The following is a 25,581-nucleotide window of genomic DNA, read 5'->3' on the forward strand; positions in this document are numbered from 1 at the left end:
AAACTCAGCAGGCGGTTTTTCTCTATCTTTTTTTTAAAGCCGCACGGCGTATAATGTTCTCGGCTTGCCCGGGTATTTATGTCGCCTGATTATTAAAAATAAAATAAAAATAGGCTTAACGTGGTGGTCTATTCTGTAATATCATTCTTAACCACTCAACTAGTCTCTGGAGGTAATCACTTATATTATAATCACTTTCCTCGAGGAAAATACCTCAAAGCCCGAAGTAACGTGTGGAGGGTTGCAACTAATTTTGGAAGTTTCTAGGACTCTTGCTTCTGGCCTTCTCTTTATAAAATGAGTTCCGTGTTGTCTTATGGCTGTTGTGCGTCGATTTCATTTGCCGTTTCTTTATGACGGCAACACTTCGGTTAAGAATAACTTTCATCGGAATACTTATGTTGTTATTGTTAGTTTAGCTTAGGACAACAAGTTCATCAATTCTGATCACTCTTCCTCTAAAATGTTTACATCGTTTCCCACCAGTCTTTTCTAAAAGGGGCTATGTAACTATATTTTTCGAGGATAAATCGAGATATAGCTACGAGCGAGGAGGATTAAAACTTATAATCAGAAAAACAAACATGAAAAATATTTTCAGCTAATATTTACAAGATGCTTCGATCTTTACTGAAGTTCACTATAGTTACCTACAGACATCTTGACTCGCCTCAGGAAGATCGTTGAGGTCATAATACGAACCAAAGAGATAGGATGATAGTCGTCAAGTTTTACCATCAGCCATGGTTTGTATTTAGTCCGGGATCGGAAACAGGTATTGATATTACCATCAACCACAAGGCGTCCAACCGCGGCAACTTCTTTACATTCTTTTGTCTTGCATCCAGCATAGTTATCAGTTGAGGATACGGTCGTGAACATGTTTGCTGCAACGTTCTGTTTACTGTGTCGTATTAGCGGTGCTAGCGAAGGACAGAATACGTTATCAGTTTTCGAGCGCGATATACGGCAAAACCAACTCCATTTGTAACCCACAACATATTGCTCCCTTCCTTAAACGGCGAGCGAGCGTTATCTCCCTCTTTTCGTTTAATCGATAAGAGTTATTAAGTGTGTTTGTGGATAATAAAGAAAGCATGGCGACATTTAGTCTATTTTTCTCTTTCTTCTAGATTTCAATGTTGGAATTTGACTGCATTTCACATTATACAGCCAAGCAAGCAGATATCAAGAAAACAAACATGCGCTCTTATTTACCTGGGCGTGGCTTCTTAATGCATTTCCCACCTGGAAATAGAACATTTCCAGCAAGTGGTTTTGAGTAAGGAACAAAGCCATAATCACACGCGCAGTGATAAGCGCCTGGCGAGAATGACGAGCATACGTTTCAATACATAATCTCGACAGAATGCACTGCATGGAAAAGTTCTATGCTTATCCCACAGAACGTAGTAAGAACAACAAATCCTGAAAATTTTAGCTCAATTGAATAAATGCTTCCCAAAATATTTTTCTTAAAGGCGAAAATAACTCGTTTTGAGAAAACGAGTTTTTAACTCACAATGACAGTACTTGACAAAATAAAACTTCAATACCTTAGGGTTCGAGTTCCGTGAAAAACAAAACGTCGAATTTCTTTCAGAATTTTAATTTAAGTCCCGCCTTGAGGTGGCTCTGAACCCTTCGCTCGCACGTATTTTCCCGTGCCTCACGTCAGCTACATGTATTTTGTGGAGATCTGCCTGGTTCAATGGATTGACTGGGTAGTTACTCTGGCTTTGGTTTTACGATCCTCATTCGAAAACGAATCCATTTATTGAAAATTTCCAAACTTCCTCTTAGCTAATACTTCATGTAAGCTGTACCACCTGCATTATGATGTATAAGTTATTAAAGGTAGAATAATTTCTAACTGCTGCTACATGTGGCTTGCCTTCTTAAACAGTCTTTGTCAGATGAGCACTTTGCTGGTACGGCTGAAACAGTAAACAATGGAAAGTATGGAGCACAAATAGGAAGGGAGAGATCTGGATAGAAAGTCGATTAAGAGATTTCTTTAGTCGCCATAAAAATGATTCAAATAAATATCTGTTTTTTAGTAGGGGTACTCGAACACGTGACACTTTTTTTGGGAGCGACTGCTGAATACCTTGATATCCTGCCACTATTGTTGTCGATTCCACTTGCGCACAAATTTTTAAAGAAAGAGAGTTAGAGTATTCTGCAGTTAAGCCGTTTTTTACATCTCTTTGGTGACTTAAGAGTGAAGCCTCTTCATATAATGTATAAGATTAGTGCTTTTACAGTGTAAACAAGCCAAAAACTTCTGATAATATAGAGGGTCTTTATTCTTTCTTCGCTAAAAAAATATGTCTAGTGTTCATGGTTTGGGTGTCTTCACTGTAATTGACAAATAGCTATCATCAGTGTTTACACAGTTTTTGTTATTTATCTTCATTCCATTCCATTGTTTCATTCATTTAGAAACGCCTGGATCCTCGAACAATGTGCGAATAACTGGCGCAAGGCAGTTAGTCGTCGCACTCACCTCGCGCCCTCTCGCTTACGTGCCTCTAATTCAAATTAAGGATGTTCGCACTCATTGTTACTGGCCATCCTTTGTGCGCACGATATTCATGTCGCAACGTCACGTCACACATCAAGCGCGCGCACTGATAAAGAAAGATAAGCACGTATAGGGTTAGCACAAGGTGCGCTAACTTCGCCTGTAATTTATTCTCCTGGATGCCCGGTTACTCCCATTTTTCTTTTCGTAGATCATTTCCTGTCCCAATTTAATTTATTTTAAGAAAAAAAAATAGGAAATATCTGACCTTGAGAAGTTGCAAATATTCCGCTTTTCTTGCTCTCGTGTGACCGAAGTTTTCTTCGAATGTGGATTGGCAAGACTAATATGTATTCCTTTTCTAGGCCTAATCTACCTCAAGAAACGACATCAGCCCCAAAAGGTTACTTAATATACTTAGTTGAATACGAAGTATTATAGATAATGTAAGTAAGTAAAGTAGCTGTATAAGTATTGTAACTAGTGTATGTAACAATCATAATTCAAAAAAAAATTCTTAGTTGCGTTGAATTGAGTACGTTTACCTGATCTAAATTTCACTAATGCAGCTTTTTTATAACCGATGGTTGTAAGTTAACATCGTCTTAAAATAACGAAAACTTCTAAAATCGGACGGTCTTCAGCGCGCCTTATCTCGAAAACAAGCACGGTGACCCCCCAATTTTTTTTTAGCAAAAGTTGATCTTTACCATACTTCATGGTAAGCTTTACCAAAATCTGTTTGAGGGAACATTTTGCGCGCTTACCGCGTCCTTAAAACGACAGCACACGGACTTGTGCGCGAGCAGTAACGAACTTGTTTACATCGGTAGTTATGATGAAGGTGGAGAAGCAGGAAAATTAGTATTAAAAGAAGCAGAAAAATTAGTATTAAAGAAAACCCAGATCGGTGTAAGAAAAGTTTCTTAGCAGTATTTTTGTTGCATCAAGAACAGCAAAAACAAAACCTAGTCTGGGAAAACTCGAAAGGTCTCTAATAAACACTAAGGAAATCCATATATGTTTACAAAACTTACGATTTTTCAAAACAGAGCAGTGAAGTCCAGCAATGAAGAAACTGATCACCACGTAAGTGATAGTCCGTCTTGTAGCAGGTTCCATTTTCAGAGAAAGTTTGAATCCGTCCACCCATTCATACAGTCCACGTAAGTATTGCCATTACTGCACCGAAAAATGTGCGAAATTAACTTTTGTTTTACGTCATAATTAATGAATTATTTACGTCAATCATGTCAATCTAACCACTTACAACGCACATTTCCTGTTAGGGCCGTTTGTTCAAAAAGAACTGGCGTCAACGGGTTTTCATTTACAAGTTTATTGAAGAGCCCAAGTAATATAGTTTGCCTCCCTTTAAAAAAATTGTCTTTCCAAAGAAGAATTAAAATTTGGGGGTTAATGAGGCTGTGCCCTTGATATTTTGTCTATTTAGTAAAGGTTGATCTCTTCAGAATCAGTTACTATGCCTGAGAAACTATTCTTAAATATTGGAAAAAAATTAATTTAGTGGTATTTATATGTTAACGAGAAACACCATGATGTGAGGTTTATATGAAATAATTCATACATGAACTGCGGTTGTAGATGAAAGTGAAGAATGATCATCGCAGTTACTTTTCCAATTGAAGCAATTGGAAAGAAGAAGCCTGATTATTTCATATAAACCTCACATCATTTCACTCCTGTGAAGTGAAGTGAAGTGAAAGACTTTATTTAATGAGGGTGACCCGTGACAGTAACTTAAGTTACTGATAAACTTGGGGCCCTCAGCCCTCACGGGAAGATATGAACTCAATAAATTGACCTCGCTCCCAATCTGTGGCTTCATAGCTCAGTTGGTAGAGCATCGCACCGGTATCGCGGAGGTCACGGGTTCGAATCCCGTTAAAGCCCTGATTTTTTTCAGGCTTCTTCTTTCCAATTGCTTCAATTGGAAAAGTAACTGCGATGATCATTCTTCACTTTCTGAGAAACACCCACCATATTAATTTTTGATATGGATGAATTTACGAACTGGAAAATTACGCACACCAAGCTGGTGAAATATGTGAAAACGAAGTTCACTAGTGTTTTTGTTTATTAATATTGCGTTCGACGAAGTGGAACGCAAACCTAATTTTGACCTGTGGCTTTCCAGAGTTGGTCTCCCTGTGTACGGTTATAGGCCGAAAAAACCACATTCCTGTAAGGACACCAAAATGGCCACCCCGCTTGATTTTGGCAGGGGCATGTCACGGCCAGTAAACTGGTACTGTTTAATGCTAATACCTGTGATAAGACATGTGGAGAACATGTGAGTATTTGAGCAGGCCATGCGAGCTCGTCTTTCCGATGGATCCTTCTTTGACTTCTTTCCATTCAGTCGCCGTACGCTTCGCTATTATGTGCTCTCAGCGTTAGATTTTGGCGAACTTTTAACGCTTCGACGGTAGCATTTATCAAAATCTGAGGGAATTGTCCTTGTTTATTAACACGGCTTGGCTTTGGGATGATCATAACCGTGGGAACAGCTACATTTTGATTGCATTTGTTGATTAGTTCCAGCCGCGACAGATAGCTCAGTCTTTATCCGGTCGAAATTTTATTGTTTGGAATCGGTGGAAATGTACTCTGAAGGCAAGATCCATAAGACTACTTTATTCATCAGGGGAAATACTCGAATTAGTCGCACGGAGTTTGTTTACGATGAACGACCACGCGAAACGAGCATGCGATTGCAAATGCTAGCTTAGAATAACGTACGTAATTTATAGTGGTACTATGATCACATTTTTCTTCCTTGATATTTTAGGTGTATCACATAGAATTCCATGAAAGAATAAAAACCCTGTTTACCGTTTGCAAATATCTGCATTAGTTCCGGAGATATTTAAGTTTCAAAAATGTGTAAAATATGCAAATGAGATGACTGATGACGTCATACACTCAACCCAATTTTATATCAAGTATATAAATAGAGCTATCTTGGTCAATTTGCAGCGCAGAGCATTGAAACTTGGTAGGCTAATAGTTCTACAGGAATCACACCTACCGCTATAAAAAATTCTGTTCCCATGGCAACTCACTCCCTTCCAGTCCCCACCCACTTGATTTCAATATGTTAGTGATTTTCAGCTCGCAAAACATTACACGAGGCCACAAACTTGAGCTGACATATTTATATGCTTGCTGGATCAAGCATATGAGGCACCATTTGCAAGTATCAAAATGGAACACCAAAGGTGGCCAGAAATGCCTTTAATATTGGGGAGGTCTGGAACCCAGTATGTTGCCATGGTAACCAAACTGTTAAGCTCATATTGTGGAGCACATTTAGTAGAATCTTACTGCTTAGAATCAAACATTTCTGATACAAATTGGCTGAGATATCTCTTTTCATCATCTTTGATGAAATTTGGTTGAGTGTATGACGTCATCACTGGCCTAATTTGCATATTTTAAAAACTTGAATATCTCTGGAACGAAAAGAGATATTTGAATATAGTAAACAGCATTTTTCTTCTCACACAGGCTACTTATTTGTTTTAAAATGGCTGCGATAGGAAAGATGCGATTTTCGTCATACTACCACTTTAAACATTCTATGAAACTTGAGAGTCTACATACAGAAACTGGCGGCGTAACGCAACGTATCAACAAATCGTGACCTCTTCACTAGCATGGACTTTGACACTATGCATACAATGTATCTGACTGTAAAACCTCGGTTGCTGCTGAAAAATGTCGATTTTAGCAATAGACAAAGGTTGAAAGTCAGCTAGTGAAATCATTTATTTACGATATATATATATTAAAGTGAGAGCGTCGAACGCTCTCTCATAATCTCTGATTACTACTAGTACATATATACATATATTAGTATGTGTGATATACCAGTCTGTGTTGAGCCCTCATGAAAACAAATGTGTGGCATTAATAAAGAGTTAATAGACTGAAACGGACAAAGGTGAGAAATACATTGTCAGTACTAGAGACAGTTTTTCTTAGACTGGATCAGCTTGGGCTCTTGGTCTTGGTCTTTAGATTTTTGCTTTCTTTTTCTTTGGCTTTCTTTGGTCTTTCAATTTCATTTATGCGCCTTAGAAATGTTTCTGCATAAACCTGGCATAAAGTGAACATTTTCTACATAAAAAAGACTCCGCGCAAAGGTTTAAAACGAGCCGTGTACCGTGGCCTCTGCTGCTTGAAGTTTGTTTTGTTTTTCAATAAAAGATCAGAAAGGGCGTAGAGAGCGGGCTTTAAAAGACGAGAAGCGATTGGGGCATGACTGCCTGTCTTGCTTTCGCGTTCTCAAGGATAAGCACTCTTTGGAAAAAAGCGACTGCAAACAGTATCGAATGTTATTATATGGCTAGCTCCGTGAGCGGGCAAGATGAAACGAGTCCTGCGTTGTGATTGGCTACCCAAGCGGGCAAAATGGTACGATCTTGCTCGTTCGGGACTACCCGCTGTGTCCCGCAAGAAAATAGTGTTTATATATATATATATATATTATGAATCCTTTATTGACCAAGCTTGTTCGGTCAAGATGGACGGATATTGACATCGTTCTTTTTTTACGTGTATAAACGCGCAATAAATAAGCTTGGCCAATATCCAGCTATTTCGACCGAACAAGCTTGATCAATAAAACCTGTATAATAAAGATGAATGACGTCACAAGTGGCACAGTAACCATGGGTTTTCAGCGCGTCCTTTTTTTGGGTCAAGAATACATTAAGTGCAATCTCAATGGGTTAAGAATACAGTAAATTAAACGCATTTAATAATACAGTGAATACTCATATGCAGCATCTATAGCTGAAAAAGGGTCTGGATATTTTTACTGGAATGTCAATCAATGCATAATAATTTTTCCGTGATTCCTCAGTTCTCAGGTAAAATGACTCATTTCTAAGTAAAACGCAAGATCCTAGTTCTCAGTTTAAAAAAGAAGCCGAAAAAAGAAACATTTTTTTCACGTGTTCAAACCCCCTGTGGACGCCTCAATAAGCTTAGTTTTTTATTTATAGACATTTCACTTACCTCTACAGCACTTTTCATTTCCCGTTCTCCTTTGTCAACACTTGCCCTGAACATGTTGAGCTTTTCTTTATCATGTCCATTCAAGATGCCCGGAAGTGAAGGTGCTTGAGGAATCATGATTAAACAAGAAGATCTTTAAGATCTTACAACCGCGCTTTTAAAAGTTAACTGTTTTGGTAGCATGAGTGACCCGAAGAAAAAAAACGAAAAAAAAATATCGGTTTTGAACCTATTTCCAGCAAATTTGGCACACTGGAAGCTGAGAAAATTACTCTATTTCCGGCCATCATTTTTCAGCTCTTTTCGTCATATCCCCCCCTCGGGAGGGTTTTGTAAAGTTAGCGAATTAGTTGCAAGCCACCGTAATGGTGATTGCTGTCGGCGAAATGTTTATTTGCTAAAAAATTGCGGCCAAATCTTTCGGAGATGGAAGTCAGGACATTTGTAAGGATACAGAAAGTAATTTGGGACCAGTTGCTGACTTGTAAGGCTGAAATTATCCAGAAGTAAGGTTTTTTTAACTTTAACGTAACTAAGGCCACGCGGTGAATAAATTATCGGCTCTTCTCACCGTCTCGTTCTGTTTTTTGTTTCGTTCTCTTTTGGAGTCCGCCGAGGTCATTTTTTCGTCTAAATAACTTGAGAAAAGTTCGAAAAAGATGTTCCTCTTAAATTTTCAGCTTTCAGGCAATAATCCTGGATTTTTTTGACCGAAACGTAGGTTCACTGGTTATGTTAATGTGTTTCGGTGGCTATGGGCGACCGTCGCTTCCTTTGTCGACCCAAGCAATGAAGCTAGGTTACAAAAAAAATTTAATAATATTTAGTTCTGGTTTTGTTCGATTTCGTTGAAATTTTAATATGATGAAGCTGGATTGTTAACGAATAGATTTTAATACTGCCGATATGAGGTAGCTATTAACGCTAAAGTGATATATCGCTTCGATGTCAGGGTTTTGAAGAGATTTTTTTGCAACGTGTAGGTTCGGCGTGATTTTGTAATCTGAGATTTCTGTTGACAAGGTTTGGCGAGTAAACATTACAGATTGCGTAATTCAAAGTTGGCCGAGTGGAGATCTGCGTCTGGTCTCCGACAAAAAAAAAATTAAAAAAAATAAACCAAGGGTAGAACATGAACCGCGCTCGGCCCATGGCCGCGCGGTTAAAAACAATTTGAAAGTTGTATCTGTGTGGACTCAGGTAAAATGCAAAAAAAAAAGAAAGAAAAAAAAAATTCAAAAGTGCTATCCGGTTAGGAAAAAAATTAACATAAATGTTATACAGTATACCGTCTTTTTTTCAGTAAGGGGAAATGGATTGTCATTTTAGCCACGCAAAATGTTTCCTTTCCTGTTACGCCCTCTTATTCGTCACGTTCTCTTTTCGAATCGCTGTTTTCATTTTCTCGACACACGGTCATATGCTAATCATACAAAGAGCTGCCTTTTTATTTTATCGTTGGGAGCGGGTGGACATTTTCGCTAAATTGCTAATAAAGTCAATGAATGTTATCGCCTGTTAGGTTCATTAATTTTCTACAGTCGCGAAAATGAAGCCTCAAGAAATATGACCTGTCAATTTTACCAAATGAAGCGCGCTCAATTAGTGAGAATAAATCATTTTATTTTATACGTCCTGATTTTAATTTCATGACAATATCGAACTCTTGCTGCCGAGACGCAACGGCAAATGTCGATTCTGGGAATCCGCTGGTGTGTTATTATTTTTTGAGATCAATTTGATGACTGCCTTGCTCAGTTTCACTCGCCGCATGTCTTTCATCCGCTGTGAGTACAGTGAGAAGGTAAAAGATATTATTTTAGACGTTTTCCAACCCCTAGATGTTTGCCTTGTGGTCCACAGATCTGATAGCAAGAGCTTTGAAAGCCATATTGTTTTCTTTATTCTTATTAATTTTTCCCTCGCAGCACATTGTTTTCACCAATAAGTTTTTGCGGTTATCTCTTTACAAACATTGGTTTTCCTCCTACATTTGAATTTATCACTAAGTGCGTCAAGTCTGCTATGTTCAATGGTTATTTCACCAAAAAAATTCTGACTCAAATTAAATAGGGTTATATACAAGCGCCTTTGTACCCAATGCAAAAAAAGAAATGGCCTTCAGCAATTCTTGATAACAATGTGAAGTGTGATCCATAATCATAATTTTCCATTGGACTAAAAAAATGAACTCAACACGATCGTGAAAGAGATAAATTGTGTCAGTATATTGCTTGCTAAAAATAGACGTGTTCTCACAAATATCTAAGAACAATGGATTTTAAATGGAACTCTTTAGAAAACATTCGAGCGAAGTGCTTCATGTATATGCGACACTGTCTCTCAGTTGACCTCAATACAGTGGAATTTTTCCATATCAATCAACACACCGCAATATCTTGCTCGGTTCCCTTGCACAAATAAAAAAAAACATAGGTTTTAAGCAGATTAATATATTTTGTGGCGCATTGGCTTTCACACGAACTATGTATTTCAAGCGTGGATAACTATTGTATCTCGGCAGTCCTTGAGGAGACTGAAAGGTGTCATCAAGAACACAATCTTGTTCGCTTCTATTGTCACAGACACTCGGCTTTTAATTACGTCACATTAGGCTGTTCCACTTGAATATCCGCCTGTTTCCAAATATGACGAGGTTTCTGTTTCAGCCCAACACTTCTAAAACTAAGAATAGTCGTCAGAACATGTACAGGGAATAATACAATGTTAGGAACAGAAGGAACATGCTAAAGGCCGCTGTAGAAAGAAAAGGTAAGTCCCTGAATAATCAAGTTACTTGATAATTTAGAGTCAGCTAGAAGACACTGTAGAAGACTAAATACGTAGAAATTGCCATAGTAATACAAAGCAACGATTTACGATTCCATTGACGAAAACAAGCCCAAAGAAGTCTTGCCGAATAGTGTAGGGGTTGTCGGTAAATCGTAAAATGGGAATTTTGCCGATCATAGCTACGGCTAAAATATAAGCTAAACATGATTGAAATAAGGTAAAGGAAAACCAAGTTGTCTCCCGATTACGCCACGGCAAAGAAACTCCAACGGAAGTCATTTATAATACATCTGAAACCATATCGCGAAGTAGAGTTTTGAGTCGGTGGGCGCCATCACGAGAAGAGGAAGGTTTGCAAGTGTGTGAACAATCGCCTTGATAATCGCTGATGAGCGAAAAATCATTTCCAAAATGATGACTTTTGAACCTTTGTAAAACAGCAGTCTTCAGCCAGAGCCAAACGAAAATGAAGAACGTGAGCTCACAGGAGGGCATTTCGTTGCCACTGGTCTGCCTGCCGGAAACTCTAATGCACTCCTCACGACTCTAGCCGACTGTCGTGTATTCTGGTCAAGTTTGTACTGGTTCCCGTCCCTCAACTCTCGTTTGGCCTGAACTTCAGTAAAAGACTTATACATCTAGAAGTTAGTTTTACTTGCGTCCAACGAGATTTAACAAGGCTTGAGGATTGATCTGATTGCAAGTAGTTCTTTCGACCATGACATTGTTTTGCACAATTAAAATAATCCCAATTTTTGATGAGCTTGAATATGTAAGAATAATGCTTCAATGGAGAAAGATTTTCATATAATTAGGGTTTTTATTAGAAATTTACCCGATCGGGATATCGTAGTATGAAAGAACGCGCAAAATTGAGTTATCGTGCCAATTTTTAAAATGCGATGCAATATTCACAGTCATGGAAACCTATCAACATTTGACGTTTTCGAAAAGGAACGAATACCTCATTCAATACCAATTAAATTTATTCCTATAATATCAGGGACTGTCAATGGATGGCACAGGTGTTACTGATTATTTTAACCAGGCTAAATGTGTTTATGATAATGATATGGTAACAATTATCATCCGAGATTCCCGATGAGCCATGGGCTTAGTTTTAGTTCCCTACTTAGTCCATAAAAAATGCCTATCCCTCTCAACCTTTTCATTATTCTTTAACCTCAATATCGTCTATTTAAATTGAGAGGTCCTTCAGTAGTACATTTACCTGGCAATATAATGTAGGTAGGTCCTGTCAATTTATGAGTGTAAAAGCGTTGTTATACATGTTCGTTTTTTCTGCATCTTTATTAGGTCAAGTGACTATAAACATTGACAGACTTCAGACATGGCCGCTGACATTGCCGTAGCGACAATACTCACCACCCTTATCATTATCGACATTGCTGGAAACCTCCTCGTTTGTTTTATTATAAAAGTAAATAAAGATATGAGGTAAGCTTACAATGACTGTAACTCTAATATTTATATGTATTATTGTTCGGAAACAATCTCAAGGGTTATTTCAATAAAAATTTCAGTAGCTCGTTACTCCCCGTTGCTGGGGAGGAGAAAGTAAGAGCCAGACTATCTGGAGCTGGGGCTTTTTTGTGGCTTCCTCAGCATAAATTAGAATATAATGACTTACGATAAACATCTTTACAGGGAATGTCATAAGTAACATATGGCCATCTGGGCCTCATGGTAGAATGAATTGAGTGGCTGAGTGGAAGTGATTATCATATTATAATATTCCTGTTCTCTCTCTCTTTCGTCACTAAGAGTACCTCATACATCAGACTTCTCCGAATTGTTATTTTAAAGAATAGAGTTCCAGACTTGAGCTTCATGCATTAGTTGTTGAGTCGAGATTGATATTAACTCCACAGGAGTCCAATCAATTATTTACTTGTGAACCTAGCCATATCAGATATCACGTTCGCGACGTTTGTAGCTCCAAATCACATCTTAAAGAGAGCCTTCACTCACCCAGACGGGATCGTTGGTTCATGGTTATGTAGGTTTCTAACAGGTGGAAACGTGGCGTGGGTGGGAGCGGCTGCCTCGTCTGTCACCCTGGTTGCCATCGCCGTTGAACGATACTACACGGTCACGTGTCCGCTTGGTAGCAGAGGGAAGCTCACAAAGCGAAAGCTGAAGGTAGGAGCGATGAAGAAACAATAAGATGAAGTTTTGAGTGACTTTGATGAGTAAGATTAGACACCCTGTTTCGATTGTAACTTGGGTTCACGAATATAGCTGAGAAAGTTTTATAAAAAATTGCTAAACAAAATCGATGTCGTGAATTGCCTCATTGTGCGGTGTCTGTAGCTGTATGCGATCCAAATGCGCAGTTTGCACTATACTGAATTATAATTTCTCCAAACATTACGTCATTTCAAAATTATAACAACCACTTTTGTAAGAAAATGAAGTATTGGGTATCATCTCATGATAGCATTATGCCTTATGTTTGGCTGACCTCACCTCCGATAGTTTTATTTTCCTTTTTATTATCTCCCACATGGGAGCATTAAAGACACCATCGACTTTTTTAATATCCATTCCTGCAGGACCTTTTAGATTGTAGTTTTCCGCTGGGTCTGCAGGGTGATCCTTCTTACGTTAGCTGTTTACAGAGTTTTACCTTATTAGCACAAATGAAAAATATATCGTTACTGTCATAAAATGATAGGAATATCTAGATTTTCACTTTTACAATCACAAATTTTGATTGTTTGCACAGCTGCCTTAATTTTTCACTTATTTATATTTTTCTAGTTACTTTTTTATTGTAGTTTTTTGTCCAACTCCTATTAGTTACATTATAAAAAATGAATTTTAAATTTTAAATTCAAATTTAAAATTCTATCTTTTTTAGAACTCGTTTCCGGCATTACGACATTCACGTTTGAATGACAAATAAGCAGTGCTAGTTTTATTGAGAACGTGAAGTCTTTTCCAGTCACAGCGTCCCAAAAAAAACCCGGATGGCAATCAACCGGGGATTTGCACGTACCGCTGTTTAGTTCTTCAACACGAAGTCTCATTCAGCATGTTAATATGTGGTTTATTTTTGGCCGACTTTAGGTGATTATTCCCTGTTGCTGGATCTTTGCATGGACTTTAAACATACCACTGATTATGGTTACAAATTTCGACAAAGAAACAGGCGACTGCAAGTGGATGTGGCCTGAACAGTGGATGGGCGTGGCCAACGAGACCACTTGGCTTGTTGGGTTGGCTTTTATCCCCTTGATGGTGATGACTGGCTTATACTCCAGAGTTGTACATATGTTGTGGTTCAAAAGGAGTAATGACAACGAGCTTCCCAATCGACAGAGGGTGAGAGCTTAGGAAAAATACGTTAAGCCACAAGTTGAAAGCTGGGGAATTAATAGTAGATTTTGCCATTAAATAAGCGTGGTTACCGTACTATTTACTATAACCAGGAGTGAGAAGCCTTAGCAGAGTAGGTTCCATTTTGAGGCCCTGAAACCGCAAAAAAATAACAGTTTTCAGTTGTAAGAGGGCGACGTTTTCTTTCTGGCCAATCAAGGTATCTGATGCGAGAAACAAATTAAAAAACACATGCTAAGAGGTCTAAGAGTAGAATCTGTTTTAGCGTTTGCCTCTATTTCAAACGGAGGCGACATTTGAGCAAAGCCCGTTTTGATATTTGATATTCCTCAATTACAACAGAGACGAAAAACAACATGAAAATGACCAATTCTTGATGCGAAGTCTGTAAATTTGGATCCCACTAATTCGAACTTCGTACTCAAAACCATTTCCCTTGGATTTGCCTCGCTAAATCCATTGTTGGTTAAGAACTGTCACAGCCGTATTAAATGAGTTGATTCGTAATAAAGTAGTTCCACCAACTGTGATTATTCCAGCAGTTTTTGTCTTCGTTGTATTTTCAGGGAGTTTTGAGAGTGCGGAAGCGAGCCACTTTGAGCGTGATCACTGTCAGTGCCATCTTTGGAGTCTGTTGGATTACTGGCTTATTCGTTTACGTTCTAAGCTACTATGATATCTCCATGTTTGGTCCTCCCTCGTACGCCATTGCCGACACGATGTTCATGTTCAATTCTGCTGTCAACCCTTTTGTCTATTCGCTGTTGAATGAGCGATTCAAGGAAAAGTTGAAAGGAATGATATGCTGCAAGTCTTCAACTGTAAATGGGGCTCGTGCATCTAGGGAACCTAACAGAATCGGGAAACCCGGCAGCACTCCACATGCGGCCCACAATGCGGGTGCGGGCTGCAGCTCTACATTGTCCGTGGATCAATCAGGTTCATCAATGCTTTAAGGAGACAAAAAATAGCTTGATGGCTTTTACGGACCATAGTGTTGGAAACATCCATAGACCTCAGGTATGGAAGGAAGTCTCTTAAACAAGTCATGATACAAGTGGACAACCTTTATTTGTACACTGGCATAATTGAGGAAAAACTGCAGTTTACGAAAACAGCATTTAATTACAAAAGTAAATACAGGGCTGCTCGAAATAAGCTAGAGATTCAAAGACGAAAACTAAATTCGATGTATATTATAATATAATGACGTGATTTATAACATATCGAGATAGAAGATTCATTTGAACATCCTTTTTACATTATAATGCTTCGTGCTCTCGAAGTTTTTTGAATAGCATTTCAGAGAAATGCTTCATTTGTGATAAGTGTTTAGGGTGCTGGTTTTGTAGTCAGGAGTTTACTTACTCAAACCCTAATGTAGTTCATCATCAGCTGATCGTGAGTTGAAATAATCAGCTAAGCTTTGTAAGTAGTAAAGCCAAGCTCTGTAACTGAGTGGTTTAGCCTCGCTTTGTAATTGAGTATTTCATCACGCTTTAATTTGTGACTGAGTATTTGAGCCATGCTTTGCAACGGATTGGTTTAGCCACGCTTTGTAGTTCGTTTTGTCAATTCAGGGTTATGCCATGTGCATTTAATAATAATGATATTAAAATTTTTATAGCCCCATTTCCCAATGGTTCAATGGCGCTTACAAGAAATTAAATCTTAAACAAATGCCTACTGTGAAAAAATTAGGAAAGTGTCAGAAACAGATAAATCATTAAAAAGATATATAATTAAGAACTTCAACTTAAAAATGCTTGTTTAAAAAGCCACGTTTTTAGTTTACTTTTAAACAAACATTTGTTTCCGCCGTTTGGTTTCTTTGATCTTTTAAATCTTTAATCATTCTTTAGACACGGTAAAAATTTCACCAAGGTTTACAAATATATCATTGCAACTTCATTTACAATATAGACAATTTATTTATCATTTATTATATATACAATTTATTTACTATATGATTAAAAATTATGTACTCATAACAACCTGTTTTCCATGAATGCTGTGTATCTATTTTATACATTCGAGATTGAGCAAGGTCTTTAACTTTAAGGGAGTTAGCCTCTCTAAGGCTACAGGGTAGCCCGTTCCAGAGGGTTGCACCACTGTAACTAAAGATATTTTTGAGGTCATGGAAAGAGAACCATTAGTGTGCTTTTGGAGTCTCTTAAAGAGTGGCGTGTTATATCTCGTTTAGTAAATTTTAGATGAGAGGTATTCTGGAACAAGACCATTCAAAGACATATATACCATCAAAGCTTTATGAATTTGATTTTGGGCGTACAGATCTTTCCATCGGAGTTGCTAAGGCAGGCAATTAGCATCAGCATCATAACTCGAAGAAGTCAACACACGTGCGGCTTCTGTAGCCTGCCTATCAGTGTTTTGCCGTAGTTACCCCAGATTAAATTGCAGTAGTCAAAGTGAGCATTGTATATGCTGAGAAGTGTAGATCGTGGAACAAAGGGTTTAAAATTCGTTTCATGGCTCCAATTCCGGAGGCGATTTTTTTTACAACGTTTGTCGATGTGTGTTTGCCAGGTTAGATTTTCATCGATAGATATTCCAAGTGATTTCACAGATGAAACTTGTTCCACTGGAACATTATCAGTAAAGGGCTCAAGTGTCTCAGGCAGAGTGCTCAGTTTTTGTCTGGAGCCATTCAACATAAATTCAGTTTTAGTATAGTGTTCAGGGAAGGCTTGTAAGAACTAAGCCATATATTTGCTTAGTTTTTGCAGATCATGCGTCAGACTATACTGCATTGATCCTAAGTCAGATTCAACATATGTAATGTGGGTTTCATCAGCACACATTCTCGACAGTGACTGAATGATAAGCAATTGGACAGATCATTGATATAAAGGTGCGCCTAGAATCGATCCCTGTGGTACCCCACATTTTAGGGAAGAGATATCTGATAGACAACCGTTTACAAGACACTGCTGCATGCTTGTCACTGTCCTGAAGATAATTGTCAGTATAATTACAATTCCCAGAATGATTCATAGACTGTTTACTCCGTCAAAGACATTTAGTTAGGTTTGCGTTAGAAAGAGTGGTTTTGATGGACTGTGTTTGGAATGTAATCATCAAAAAAGCATATGTCCCCAACACCGACAGGTCTTACACCGCTGTGTCTTCGTTTTTGAATATGTAAATGGCATTATAGATTTTAAGTTTCGTCGGGGACTGGGACCCACATTACGCAGTCATGCAATCTAAGCTTTGACTACAGAAGTATGTAAACGTGTCCGGAAATACACTCCCAATAATGTGTCAATCCGAAGCGTTGTTAGTTCAGCTAACCTTTACTTACTCAGTTGTGTTCATGAAAACGTATAAAATCCACTTCGAGACTCCTCTTGGATACTGTCTCCTGCGGCCAGAGAATTCCAGGAGAGTTTGATACAAAGCGAATCAGTGACATCCTTTCTTGTAATACTCGTGGCAAATCCAATTTTCACTTACCGCGAGTTAGACGCAATTATGGAAAACAAGGCCTTTTATATTAAGGAATAGCAGAAAATGGAACAGTCTTGACAAATCAATACCTGACATGAGGTCACTTTTACATTTTAAGCATGCCTTGAAGACCGCAGATTTTTACCTCGTTTTTATCCTGTAATTTTATTGAACACGAGCAGGTGTTTTTAACTAAGAACCGTGCACTTCTAAAAGGTGTTTACCGATAGCCGAATACTTGTGTTCTGCAATGCGTTGATGAAGGTGTCGGGCTGTATAACCAACATAATCTGCACCACACAGATCATATGCCAATTTATAAACAACGTAATGCTGACTTACAATACTCGGCAAAAATCTCCTTAATGAGGACCAATTTCGTGTTCTCAAGAAGTACCAAGGGAAATTTGTCATCAAGGGACTGAGGCCTAGCCCTAACACTCAGAGTGACTCCATCAGTGCTAAACTCTTTGTTTAGCTTGTAGCATATTTTTATGCTACCTTTCCTTTTAATGAACTATTGTTTTCCTTGAATTTATAGAATATTGATACTGTGTTTTTACTTGATAATGACGTCTAAGAACGTCGATATGTCGAGTACTTTTTAACCGTTTAAAAATTTATTAAATGTTTTTAAGAAAAGTTTTTTTCGCAGTTATTATTATTATTATATTTATTATTATATTTATTATTAGTAATAGTAATTGGACCGAGTAGAGTACAACTCATAATGGTGATTGAACTGAATGGAGTGCAATTTGGTCTGAAATCATACGTGTGATTTCAAAACTGAACGAGCGCGCAGCACAAGTTCGATTTGAAATTACAAGCATGATTTCAGGCCAAAATTGCTCGACACGAAGCTCAATTACCACTTTAATACATCGATTTTTAATCGCCTTGGCCAGTACCAATATTTCATAATTTGATACAGAAGACAGTTTGTTAAAACCAGAACCAGAAGCGCATTTACATCTCATTTTGTATGCAAAACAGAAAAAGATGCAACTTAGGACACAAAATAGCGTGATTCGTGAATAAATTGCGATGGCTTTCCGTTAATTTGATTTCTGGCATTGAAATCTGATTGGTTGGCTTTTTTAGTGTTCCATTCTCGTTGTCTGGGAAAAAGATGCGATTTAGAGCACGAAAATAGTGGGATTCAAGAATATATCGCAGTATTTTGTTATAGATTCGATTATAATGATAAATAAATATTTATATAGCGCCTATCCACGCCTGCTCTAGGCGCTGTACAATTCGCCAAAATGATCTGTACTAATCTTAATAATTAAAAATGTGCATTTAAGAAAGTAATAGAAAGTAAAAATCGCTAAGCATAATAAGTTTTCTTAAAAAGATGAGTTTTGAGTTTAGATTTAAAAGAACTTAGATTGTCAGATGAGCGGATAGAAACAGGTAGACTGTTCCAGAGTTCAGGAGCGGAAACAGCAAAAGCTCGAGAACCATATGTCTTCAGGTGAAAATTTGTGGGGTTAAGAAGTAATAAGTGTGATGATCGGAGGATTCTGGAAGGTTGGTAGTACGCTACTAGATCTTGAATGTAGACAGGAGATTGTTGATGAAGAGCCTTAAAGGTAAGTAACATAATCTTGAATTTAATGCGTTCAGAAATAGGAAGCCAGTGTAATTCTTTCAGTATTGGAGTGATGTGGTCGTACTTTCGGGAACAGGTGATAAGTCGGGCAGCGGCGTTCTGAACAGACTGGAGCTTTTTTAAAGCACACTTCGGTACATTGTACAAAAGAGAGTTGCAGTGGTCGAGTTTGGAAGACACAAAAGCATGGACCAGGATCTCGGTGGTTTTCGTAGATAAGAATTTCCTTATCCGGGAGATGTTGCGCAGATGATAAGAGGCTGATTTACAAATAGAACTGATATGCGGAAGCATAGTCATGGTACTGTCAAATATCACACCGATGTTTCTAGCAAATTGAGATGGCTGAATTATGTCTTGACCAAAACGGATTGGTGGTAGAGACTGCTGCGGGTTGTGTTTCGAGTATAGATAAAGAAGTTCCGTCTTGTCCTTATTCAGTTTTAGCTTGTTAAGAGACATCCACTTGTCAAGATCAGACAAACATTCCTCAATTTTTCCAACTGCATTAGTTAATTCGACGTCGTTGTTTGTTGAAAAAGAGATATATAACTGAGTATCGTCAGCGTAGAAGTAAAATTGCATTTCGTGGTACCGTAGAATGTCAGCCAGTGGTGCAGTATAAAGTAAGTACAGGATAGGCCCTAGGACCGAACCTTGGGGGACTCCACATTTAAGCTCACGAGACTGTGATTTTTTTCCATCGATTAAGGTAAATTGTGTGCGGTTTGTAAGATAGGAACGAAACCATTCAAGGGCAGTGCCACAGATTGAAAACTTGGATTATTACATGAATCGCACGAAATGACTGATCTCTATTCTTTTTCAGCTGCGGTAGGTTCTCAAAATCTTTCAAGCCTACCATACAGAGAAATTTGATATTGAAATTAAAAAGGGACCTCTTCTCGAAAAGCTCCAAGAACACATTTTTAGAATCCCCAGGTGAGGATCGGAAATGACAACTAACAATTTGCAGGATATCCCACAATTCTGTCTATCATACCACATTAACTAAATTTTTGCAGCTGCCACGTAATACTGATGTTTTCTAAGGTTCTTGTTTTCTAAAAGTTCGTTGTTTCAGGTGAAACTTTCCTATTTCGATAAAAAACAAACTCTTTACCCGGCGATCTGGACTAGAGTTGCAGCATCTTGTATAAGATCCACCGAATTTACTAGTTTATTACTTCTGGTAAGTAAGGAACATCACTGTTTCATGCATAAAGTGCTGCGGCAATTTATGTACGTTTCACTAGTTTCATGTATTTGTTATTGTTAATGCGCTGTTACACTGAGCAATTTCTCTTCAAACCGAAGGGTAGCACTACTTTTCGTAGCAATTAATTGCAGCAATGTTTCAACGAGGTCTTATATGTTCAGTATCTCACAACGGCACTACGCGAGACGGGGAAACAGCGGCTTTGTAAATTTGTAAATCTATCTCAATTTCGTTGTGTAATTTTTCTTTTGTTATTTAGTACTGTGATGTTTTATGTAGAATTTCCACCTCTTGCTTTAATTTTAATTTTTTTTTTTTCACTTGCCGATTTACGAAATGTTATCCTGCGTGCATATGAAAGTAATATTTAACGCAGTCGTCTCAAACTTCAGTTAGCCCAAAAGGTGTTTTCTCGTTACATTTTGTTTTTGAACTGTCGGAAATTCTATCGCTTGACCTGGAAACTGGCGGAACATTTGTTGCAAAACGCGAAACAATCTAACTTTGCTGTAGTTGCTGTAGTTGCTACATGGAAGTTTTCAGGTGCGTTTTCTTTCTTTTCTTTTTTGTTTGGTTGCTGCAGTTAATTAAGCATGACAAGTTTTCCTCCTTCCAAGTTAGATTATCAGTTTATTTTTGTTTTTGTCTTTTAGTAAGCACACTGTTTTATTGTACATACACTCTTCTGCTCGCTGCCAATAAGGACATGCGATTTTAAGTTGAGGGACAATCTTGTGGTCATGTTACGGTTATCTTCTTGAGAATAATCGTTTTTTGAGAAGATGATTTTTCTGTAGGTGACACAGACATAGTCGGAAAAAGTATTTTTAGTTTCCCAGCAAGGGGTCGAACATATTAGACCTTCTGTAATACAAGTCCAGATGCTTTCATTTCCTGCTCGATGTTTGACATAAAAGCCAATCAAGTTAATTAAATGTAACCGATGAATTACAGAAACCAAAAAAAGCGAACCGGACTTAATGAACACGGAGATATAAGAAGAAATAAAGTAAAGTAAGTAAGTAAAACCTTAATCTAAGTGTCTATGTGTTTAGCCTAGGTAGACTAATTGGGGACACTAGTAAAATAGAATCACTAATTGACATACGGTACTCATGAAATTTTAATATTTACAGGAAAATGATAAGAACTTAATGAGTATGAGAGATCCTATCTTAGCTTATCTACAAGATAAAATTGTAAAAATTAATATATCAAAATATCGGAAAGGTTCATTTTTCTTATTGTTTTTATAAAGACAGGTAACGTAGGCGAATCTCTTTGATTTGCCGGCCGGCATATGCCCGGAGCATTTGTCGCGCTGTGGCTTTGTTTGTTTGTTTGTTTGTTTTTCTTTTCGCTTAAACAAACGTTGACATTTCAATATATTTTCCTGAGAATGGATAAGCAAGATCTTTGCTCTCTTTAAGGGTCTATGAATCGTTAACTTACAGATCAACTACAGGTTCAACTGCCAGGTGCTCTCGGTATACTCATATTAAAACTGTGGCTAACAAAAAACGTTATTCACTAGCTACCAGCTCCCGCTTGCGCCTTCTTTCTCAATCCCAGTCTCCCAATGCCCCTTGCGCTAAGAAAAAAAAAATATGAAAAGCCTGTGGAGGAGGCGGGTGTAGGATAGCATGCCCGACTAGTATGTTTAAATATCTTCTGCTTCTAATTTTGATTAAAATTAATTAATTAATTAATTATTAATTTTGAATCATTAAAATTATTTAAAAACGTGTCAGTTATGTGTTTTCCACTGACTAATTTCCAGCAAAGAGTTAAGTCCTATCCTGCGTAATCGCTTTTAACATAAAGTAACATAGGACCTGGGGGGCAAATAATAAGACGTAAAACAATAATAATTGAACAGGTAGCTTTGCTTTAGCTTGGTGGCCACCTCTATATTTATGGTTTTCGGCAAAACATGACATGAAATACTGGCTTTCATTTCAAGTTATATCGCATTTAACAAAATACATTGAGTAGAATTCAAAGGGATAGAAAGGTTGTTACAAATAAATAAAGATTTGATTGCGTTAGGAAATTCATTGAGCTTAAGTCTAATTGGGTCGGGGCTAGATATGCTTAAGAAATGACTTCTAAACTTCACCCAGAACCAAAAGTAATATCAAATTATTGTACATGGCTTTCGGCAGCTGACAATCGATCATTTACACAACTCATTATAGTTTGCAGTTTTCCTACTGACTGATTGTCAACCGATGATTCAGTTTAGGTAATGATTCGCTTATTGGTCTGCAGTCCTTGAGAATCAGTTCCCAAACATGGGCACTGTAGAGGCTTTAGTAACAGTATTCCATGGTAATATATTCAATGTCAAAGTAATGGCCAGGAAGTAAAGAATTTGCAATTAAGTTATGTATTCCATTTTAAGTCATGTATTCCGTGACATCTATTACCATGGAATTCACATGCTTGAGCCGAGTATTACGTCCACTGAACATATAGGGCCGAACTCACACACGACCGCTCTCATGTCGCTTTGATAGCTCAGTTGGTAGAGCATTGCACCGGCAACGCAAAGGTGTGGGTTCGAATCCCGTTCATAGCCTGAAATTTTTTCAGGTCATTTTTCCAGTAGTGTTATGGCTGCATTCGCATCTTTCATTCTTTCTTTGCAACAGTGTGTAATATTTACGGTTATCGTAATCTTTGAGCCATCAATAGGGAATTCCCAAAAGAATTCTGAAACATCAGCCAGTCTAGAGAGAACTATTTTTAAACGTTGAACAAGATAAAATAAGTACAATTTTTTGACCTGGACAGGACCAACGATGATACACCTCATAACCTATGTTTTTAGGTCAAACATTTGTACGTGACATGGTTAGGTGTAAATTAACACAACTCCTAAAATGACCAAGCAAATATTATACGATTTTCTGTTTAAATAAAGTTTGACTTGACTTGACTTGCACTCTAAAATATTATTTACCACGCTTATTTCTCAGGTCACGTGACTTATATTGACAGCCTTCAGTCATGTCTGCTGACGTTGCCGTAACGACTTTACTCACCACCCTCGTCATCGCGGACATCATTGGTAATTGCCTCGTTATCTTTGTCATAAGCAGAAATCGAGATATGAGGTATGCTGAGTTTATTTCTAATGGTGGTATTTCTGATTTCTAACGAGCCGTAAATGCTGTAACTGGTAAAATCCTATCCATTCTGATGTACGGCCGGTTTTCATTTACATCCGCTCCGGTTTAGATTTTCATTATGATGGCATCTATCTTGGTCATTCGCTCTACATTTCATAATATAGTGAAATACAATAATTATATACTCGACTTATTTGCAGACGTTTAATCAGTAGGAGTTAATAATAGCAATAAGGACTGATAGGTGAGCATAAAAGCATTAAAGACCGGATACCCGACGATCATACCCCACTACAGCTCAGTGTTTCTTTGCATCATCTCGGGATGGTCACAATGGGCATGATTAGCGTGTGGCTTTGTCATATCCCACTTTAAAGGAAAAGCCTGTGTACAATTTAAAGCGGTGATCTACGTACACTTGAGCATGCATCTTTCTATTGGTAGACTTCCTTACTTCACTTACTGCTGTTTAAATAAGTTCCATATTTATTTCACAGGAGTCCCGTCAATTATCTACTTGTGAACCTAGCCATATCAGATATCACGTTCGCGGCGTTTGTAGCTCCAAATCACATTTTGAAGAAAACTTTCACTCACCCAGACGGGGCCTTTGGTTTTGGGTTATGCATGGTCCTGACAGGGGGAAATGTGGCATGGGTGGGAGCAGCTTCCTCATCTGTCACTCTGGTAGCTATTGCTGTTGAACGCTATTACACTGTAATGTGCCCTCTTAGTACCAGAGGAAAACTTACCGAGCGAAAAGTCAAGGTAAGTAAATAACAATGTATAAAATGAATGAAAACGCTAGATTATTTACTTGTAACGATGCCATGCATTTTGGCTTTTAATGATTTTAGAGATTATCACAAAGAATGATTATGGTCATATCTCACTAAAATTGTCTTGTACTACGGCACTATCACTACCACACTAGCACTAGCACTATGAAAGTACCGCACTAGCACTAGCACTGTAACTACCACACTAGTACTAGCACTAAAACACTGGCACTGTCACTACCAAACTAGCACTGTCACTACCACACTGGCACTATCATTACCACACTGGTACTAACACTACCACACTAGCACTGTCATTATCTCTCCAGCACTATCACTGGCACACCAGCTCTCTGCAATGCTATCCTTGCAACTGATGCTATTGCCACTGCCGCTATAGCTTCGTCCATAACTGGAACTAGCTCTGACTATTTGACGATGATGATCCTGCGGCAACAGAGATGATCATCAACACTGGAAAAGCTATTATGTTTCATTGTCTACTCTATACATTAATCACTGATCTAAGTAAATTCAACTCTAGGCGATTATTCCTGGTTGTTGGATCTTTGCTATTGCTTTGAACATGCCACTCTTTCTGGTTACAACATTTGATAAATCTACCAGCGACTGCAAGTGGAACTGGCCTAAAAGCTGGATGGGTGCGGCCAATGAGACCACTTGGCTTGTTTTATTGGCCATTATTCCTTTGATAGTGATGACGGGCTTATACTCCAGAGTCGTTTACACGCTGTGGTGTAAGTGTAATGATGGCCACGAACTCGCGTTTCGGCAAAAGGTAAGACTTACCACGAATACGGCAGGAAATAGCATATCTCTGTGCTGATCTAATCGGGTTGTATGTGTGACAATAAGAGAGTAAAATCAGCATGTTCGTAATCAGCTGGTGTAATTTTGGACAAACGCATACTTTCCAATGCAGCTTGTATATGGCTTATGCATGATAAGAGTGATCGTAGAGTTTGCATCTAAATATCTTTGATATTTAAGTGATGGGATCTCAGTGTTCGTTTGTTGAAGTTGGTCTGTCCGAATTCGTCATGTTGATTGCTCGTTTTACAGGCCCTTTTCTTCGTTGTATTTTCAGGGAGTTTTGAGAGTGCGGAAGCGAGTCACCTTGAGTGTGATCACTGTCAGTGCCATCTTTGGAGTCTGTTGGATTACTGGTTTATTAATTTATATCTTAAGCTACTATGACATCTACATGTTTGGTCCTGCCTCGTATGCCATTGCCGACACCATGTTCATGTTTAATTCTGCTATCAACCCTTTTGTATATTCTCTGTTGAATGAACGGTTCAGGGGAAAGCTGCAGGGAATGTTCTGTTACAAGTGCGCACTCAGAATACAACCCTGGAGCCACCATAAAGCGTGGAACTTGCCAACAACACGTCTCGCGTGACTAACACAGCAGGCGCCTGCTTGGACTGACACCTAATAAGAAATGTTCTCAAGAAATACTTTCACATACAGCTTTTTTTTTTCTTGATATAAGATAATAATTGATAATTATGTAATAGTAAAACTATAGTTTTCCGACGTTTCGATTTTGCTAACATCATTGTCAAGGTACAAATGACAGTTTTATCGAGGTTTCAATATAAATT

General features: G+C 38.1%; 4 protein-coding genes and 1 non-coding gene across 6 annotated transcripts; 3 read left to right on the top strand and 2 right to left on the bottom strand.

Annotated features, from left to right (window-relative positions):
- Positions 1–569: 569 nt before the first annotated feature.
- Positions 570–11,666, bottom strand: LOC145482282 (uncharacterized). Of its 2 annotated transcripts, XM_081460944.1 has the most exons (4): positions 11,598–11,666; positions 7,574–7,677; positions 3,565–3,709; positions 570–923 (listed from the first exon to the last, which is right to left on the bottom strand). In XM_081460944.1, the coding sequence occupies exons 3-4, from the start codon at positions 3,647–3,649 to the stop codon at positions 628–630; spliced, it is 381 nt and encodes a 126-aa protein (XP_081317070.1). In that variant the 5' UTR covers positions 3,650–3,709; positions 7,574–7,677; positions 11,598–11,666; the 3' UTR covers positions 570–627. The 2 variants fall into 2 exon arrangements, with proteins under 2 accessions (XP_081317070.1, XP_081317071.1); XM_081460945.1 differs by lacking the exon at positions 11,598–11,666 and having other exon boundaries at positions 7,574–8,585.
- Positions 9,870–16,889, top strand: LOC145482260 (allatostatin-A receptor-like). The gene is made up of 5 exons (XM_081460920.1): positions 9,870–10,345; positions 11,684–11,824; positions 12,259–12,529; positions 13,460–13,714; positions 14,296–16,889. Exons 2-5 carry the CDS (start codon positions 11,718–11,720, stop codon positions 14,683–14,685), a joined length of 1,023 nt encoding a protein of 340 aa, XP_081317046.1. The 5' UTR covers positions 9,870–10,345; positions 11,684–11,717; the 3' UTR covers positions 14,686–16,889.
- A 1,647-nt stretch (positions 16,890–18,536) lies between these two features.
- LOC145482562 (uncharacterized) lies at positions 18,537–19,406 on the bottom strand. The gene has a single exon (XM_081461152.1). It carries the CDS (start codon positions 19,404–19,406, stop codon positions 18,537–18,539), a length of 870 nt encoding a protein of 289 aa, XP_081317278.1.
- A 3,143-nt stretch (positions 19,407–22,549) lies between these two features.
- Trnaa-ggc (transfer RNA alanine (anticodon GGC)) lies at positions 22,550–22,621 on the top strand. Its single transcript has one exon. It is a non-coding gene; the product is annotated as a tRNA-Ala (tRNA).
- Positions 22,622–22,852: 231 nt separating this feature from the next.
- On the top strand, positions 22,853–25,376 carry LOC145480363 (substance-K receptor-like). Its single transcript, XM_081458650.1, has 4 exons — positions 22,853–23,159; positions 23,672–23,942; positions 24,498–24,752; positions 25,062–25,376. The coding sequence occupies exons 1-4, from the start codon at positions 23,053–23,055 to the stop codon at positions 25,374–25,376; spliced, it is 948 nt and encodes a 315-aa protein (XP_081314776.1). The 5' UTR covers positions 22,853–23,052.
- The last annotated feature ends 205 nt before the right edge of the window (positions 25,377–25,581 follow it).

This window comes from Orbicella franksi, chromosome 3 (assembly GCF_964199315.1).
Source record: "Orbicella franksi chromosome 3, jaOrbFran1.1, whole genome shotgun sequence".
Classification (NCBI taxonomy): Eukaryota; Metazoa; Cnidaria; class Anthozoa; order Scleractinia; family Merulinidae; genus Orbicella; species Orbicella franksi.